This window comes from Tupaia chinensis, unplaced genomic scaffold (genome assembly GCF_000334495.1).
Source record: "Tupaia chinensis unplaced genomic scaffold, TupChi_1.0 Scaffold000673_1, whole genome shotgun sequence".
In the NCBI taxonomy this organism is placed as follows: Eukaryota; Metazoa; Chordata; class Mammalia; order Scandentia; family Tupaiidae; genus Tupaia; species Tupaia belangeri.
The window spans coordinates 572,392-577,436 of NW_006160196.1; the positions used below are offsets into that span (position 1 = coordinate 572,392).

At 62.5% G+C, this 5,045-nt stretch overlaps 2 protein-coding genes across 2 annotated transcripts in view; both read right to left on the minus strand.

The window, feature by feature from the left end:
- The window catches only part of CPT1C (carnitine palmitoyltransferase 1C), a 34,601-nt gene extending 32,573 nt beyond the window's left edge, over positions 1 to 2,028 (minus strand). The window contains exons 1-2 of the mRNA XM_006160213.2: positions 1,643 to 2,028; positions 1,306 to 1,460 (exon numbers count right to left, since the gene is read on the minus strand). Coding sequence (XP_006160275.1) covers positions 1,306 to 1,460; positions 1,643 to 1,700 — 213 coding nt within the window. The 5' untranslated portion in view covers positions 1,701 to 2,028. The remainder of the gene's footprint in view (positions 1 to 1,305; positions 1,461 to 1,642) is intronic.
- Positions 2,029 to 3,019: 991 nt separating this feature from the next.
- On the minus strand, positions 3,020 to 4,038 carry ADM5 (adrenomedullin 5 (putative)). Its single transcript, XM_027776455.1, has 2 exons — positions 3,478 to 4,038; positions 3,020 to 3,281 (listed from the first exon to the last, which is right to left on the minus strand). Exons 1-2 carry the CDS (start codon positions 3,549 to 3,551, stop codon positions 3,020 to 3,022), a joined length of 336 nt encoding a protein of 111 aa, XP_027632256.1. The 5' UTR covers positions 3,552 to 4,038.
- Positions 4,039 to 5,045: the final 1,007 nt, after the last annotated feature.

The window sequence follows — 5,045 nt, forward strand, 5'->3', positions numbered from 1 at the left end:
TATTTATTATTATTATTATTATTATTTTCCAGTTTGATCAAAGAGAGACAGAAGAGAGAGAGGGAAAGTGAGGAAGCAAGCCACCAGGTCTGGCACTCAAACCGTGGTTGGCCATGTGGGAGTCCAGTGCCTTAACCACCATGCCACCTGCCAGCCCCGGAGGTTCTGTTTTTCTCTCATTCTCTCACTCATGGAAGGGATAAATGAATAAACTTAAAAACAAAGCCCACTGTGGGCCCACAAGCGTGGTCCAGCCCACTCAGCCATCTCACTTCAGAAGCCCCTTCTGAGTTGGCCTCTGTGGGAACTGCCCCTCTTCACCTGCTTTACTGCCACCGCAGCACGTGTCACCATCTGATTAGATGACACTATAGTCACCATACTTCACATCTGGCTTATTTATTGCCTTCTCCAACTAGCAGCAGAGCTCCTGGGGGCAGGGTCCCATCTGTCCTGTCTCCCAGGACCCACCGCAGGGCCAGGCCCTGACTGCATGTGCCAAACGTATTTGGTGAATGAATGACAGCTGCTGCTGCTGTGGACACACGTCACCCACGTGTAAGGATCAGTGTGACCGTCCAGCTGTCCTGAGGGAGGTGCTGTCACCCGTGGTCCTCAGGAGGGGCAGATGCAACTGGAAAAGCACATGGCTGCACAGTGGTAGAGGCCTCCCTCACACAATGTGACGTGCAGGGGGCTCGAGACCCAGCCTCCCACACACAATGTGGCACGCAGGGAGACCGTATGGAGACGGTCCTAGAGCCGGAGGCCAGGGCAGGAGTGCGGTGTTCCCAGAGCTGGGGTGGCGGAGTTTGCTGTCATGGCCAGCACAGTCCAGGAATTTGGAGGCTCATGTTGAGAGAGGTACCAGGGTTCAGGAGCTGGGGCAGGCTCTCCAGTGGGCAAGAATGAGAAAGGAGGGGACTTCAGGATGGGGGTGTGGGCTACCCCAGAGCTTGCTCAGGTCATGGGAGCAGAGAGGTTCAAGAATGGGGAGCTCCATGCTTTGAAGCTGTACTAAAGGAAGAGGTGAGTGGTGTGCTGGGAGGGAGGGGACAAAGTCTAGAGATGAAGGGGGTTGTGCCAGGTCGGGGAGCCCAGGAAGTGGGTGTCAAAGGTGAAAAGGGGCTCGCGGTAGGGGAGGCTGAGGGTCGCGTTCATGAGCTCTGGAGGAACAGCAGAAGGGGTCCTGGGAGTAAACCTCAGACTTCCTAAGGAGGTTAGAGGATCCCCTAAGTGGGCCTCGGGCAGCCCGGAAGCAGGTAACTGGCCTCCCGGAAGGAGACCAAGCCGCAGCCACCTCACCCAGAAGCGCGACAGGGTCCTTTTCCAGGAGCGCAGGCCGGACAGGTAGATGTCCTGCAGCACCGGGGCGCTGAGCTGCGCCTCCGCGCCGTCCGGGGTCAGCGAGGCTCGGAAGCCCACGGCCTGGTGCGCTTCGGCCATGTCACGACGGAGCCCTAGGGAGGACCTAGGTCATTCCCAGCCCCGCCTCGGCTCCGGAGCCGGGGAATCCGCGCCGGCGGCCCTGCTCGGGACTTAGAGTCCGGGCCCCAACATCTCCGCGGGACCTCAAGTGCGGGCCCCAGCCCCTCCTCCCGCAGACCCGGGCGTAGGACCCAGTGCATCCTTCCCTAAGCACCTGTGGGGTTCGAGGGTCCTGGGGGAGGGACGTCAGTTGGGGACCTCTGTGAACGCATAGGCAGCTGGGACGGATACCTCGCGTTAACCCCTTTAGCTGCTCTGCCGAGATCGTGGAAGCCGTGGAAGCCGGCAGTCGCCCTCACTCATAAAGGACTCTCAGGACTGGGGTAGAGGGAGGAAGACCCGCCCGAGGAGATGCGGGGTCTCGAGACGAACGTTGGTTTCAGGTCCGTGTGAAATGAACACCTGCCGGACACTGACACTGTCCACCTGTTTCCGCTTCCCATTCCCAGGCGGGGGTCGGGAGAGGTGGTGTCTATAAATCCACCGGCTCTGGGGTGGCGGAGCGTCCCCAACCCCCTTCGCGATGGGGGTGGATGGAGGATACACTCTACTGCGCATGCCTCGCAGCCAAGGATGCTGAGGCTGGAAGCGGAGGCGAGCGACAGGGACAAGTGATGGAGAGGCCCTCACGCCCAACGCAAGACACGGCTCCTGTCCCCGAAGGAGCTCGGGCCCCTGCGTTTCGGTACTTACCACGCTGAGTCAGGGGTCCGCGGATCGGATCCTGGGACCAAGCCCGAGTCCACCCCCCGCCCCACGACTCTGAGCGCAGGAGTCGAGTCTTCCGTTTGCATACGTCCGAGCCCAGTGCAGCGAGTCCACGACGTGGTCGACCGGCCCACCGCCAGATCACCCCGCACCCAGAAACCGCGATCGGTCTCGCGTGTGCCCAGCTGGGTATTCAGGCCCCTGGTTTCGTCCCGCCCCTTCCAATCTCGGCCTTGTCCCCGCCCCCTTCCATCCCTGGCGTCCCATCCCCGCCCCCTTCCAGCCACGGCGTCCAATCCTCTCGCTCCGCTCGATCCCCAGCCCTGAGTCGCGTCCTGCCCCGGCTGACTCTCCCCAGTTGGCCTCCCCGGTTCTGAGCCACTGCTCCGGACCCCAGGTTTTCTGGCTCCGCGCTCTGCTTTGTCTCTTTTATTCTGCTTTCTCCTCAAGGAATGAGACTCAGTTTGGGAATCACGGCTTGGGGCCAAGCGTGTAGGAGGCCGGAGCGAAGTTCGGTCCTTCCACCCCGGGGAGGGAGAAGGGATGCTCTCGGGTCGGGTCGGATGGAGTTGGCACGTTAGACAGCCAGAGGGACTTCTGAGAGGGCAGGAGCATGGACAAAGGAGAGCATTACAGACCGGGCGCAGACAAGGAGGGCCCGAAACGTGGAACTCCCGTTTTATTAGGCTTGGGGCGTTATCATCCTTTGTGCTGGCTGGGTCCGGCCCAGTCACAGCCCGGGGAGGAGGTGGAGATAGGTGAGAAGAGACTTGGGGTATTAGCTCCAAACACAGATGGGCAGGCCGAGGCCGGGGAGGTGGGATCACCCAGCGAGCTGGGCACGGCGCTGGACTCCGTACTGCGGGCCCGGGTCCTGGGCACGGAGCAGGGCTCTGGTTTCGCGTCGCCGCCGGCGCCCATAGCTGTGGGGGTCCTGGGGCTCGCGGTCGCGGCCTGCCTTCCCCGAGGGTTCCTTGGTGGAAGCAGAGCGCAGCCAGTATATGATCTGGGGCAGGCGGTGCGTCTGGCATGTGCCCAGGGAACAGAGGCGCCCAGGGTGTTGATGGAGTTGGTGTTGGGGTCGTCTGAGGCGGGAGCGTGGGAGAAGATCGGGTTCAAACAGAATCCACAAGAGAAGTGGGACGTGGGGGTGGAGAGAAGGTGCGGGGGCACCAGAGTTTACAGACCACCCACTTTCCAGTTGCGGGCAAACTGACGGGGAGAGGGTGCGCGCTGCGCCCCGCCGCGCCGCGCCCGCCCGCCTGCTACTGGCCAGCTCACCTGCCCGCGGAGCCGGGGTCCCCCAGGGCGGAGGCGGCGAGGAGGGCCAGCAGGACGAGCACTTGAGCAGCCATCGGGACAGGGTGAGGGAGATCAGCTGTAGAGGTGCCCCTTGGGGTGCAGCCCCACCCTTTCTTGCGACCAGATTACCCGCTGTCTGCTTCAGACGAGGAAGTGGGGCTGTTCCCCACTTCACAGGACAGACAAGCTGAGGCCCAAACGCTACAAGTGGATGGGGCCACACCACACCAGAGGCAGCATTCAAACCCAGACTGCGCTGGCACTGCAGTCCTCACTGGGTGGAGGACGGCTGCCTAGCAGTCTATGCCCCTGGGAGGCCTAGGAGGCACGACCCCTTTTTAAGCATCAGGAAGGGGGGGGCCTGTGACACCTGCAGGCGGTCACACAGCAGTCAGCTTCCAGGAAAAGGGGTGGGGGTGGGAAAGCTCATGGTTTATGCAGGCATGACCTTCCCCCCCAACTCCGCCAGGGAACCTAAAATACTGCAGATGGTGTAGACCCTGGAGGCTGCCAGGCCATACATCTGGAGGCAGCCTGGCCCTAGAGTGAAACTGGACCCACAACAAAGGCTTCTGGGGGCAGCCTGGCCCTAGAGTGAAACTGTACCCACAACAAAGGCCCTGGGCTGGCCCAGCAGGCTTTCTGCACATGCGGCGGTGCCCACAGCAGGGACTGGCTGGGGCTGGGTGCGGCCGGTGTGGGGAGCCTGCCTGCCTCACCCTGGGTATGGAAGGAACTTAAGGACAGCCCTGGGGGCCAGGCGTTTGTCCCGGAGAGAAAAGGGAACAGGTGTTTCTGGCTCAGGCTGTACTAGGAAGGGGTAGCAGCGCCAGGTAGAGGGGCCTGATGGTGTTCCAGGCCATCCAGGTGGCATGCAGGGTTCTTGGGGCCAAGGACTCCACAGGGGCCCTGGGAGGGAAAGGGTGTGGACACCACGCGGTGCCCGCAGCAGGGACAGAACGGGAAGCCGGAAGCCAAGGTTAGCAGGGCCTCTGTGTTCCTCTTCAGAATATGGGACATAGCCCCTGCCCTGTGACTCCGGCCCTCCACAGAGCACAGCTCCAGGAGCCCGCGACCCCAGCCCCCGAGGAGGCAGGGACCTGCTCACACAGGGATCTGTTCCCCTCCCAGCCTGTTTCCCGCTGCAGACATCTGGGTGCTACTCACTGCCAGCCAGCCCTGGCCTGGCCTTGGAGGGTCCAGGACAGGAAAAAACAGCCCAGGGAGGAGCAATGTGGTGCTGGGGAGGCGGGGAGAGCCTTCTGGGAAACCGGAGGGCCCAGCTGTGCTGGGAATCCACCCACCCCCACCCTCAGGGTGGGTAGAGGAGCACTCCCAGAAAGGGCAGGAGGGCACAGCCTGAGGCAGGACAGAAGCCCTTGGAGGGCAGCCCCCAGGGGTCAGGGGGAGGTGGGACAGACACCCTGCGAGAGGGAGGGCCCAGGCCCAGAGACAGCAGCTCAGGGACCAGCAGTCCTGGCAGTGCCAAGCTCTACTCCCCCCTCCCAGATGCTTGGGCCCCGTCTCAGCACCCAACCCCACTTTGT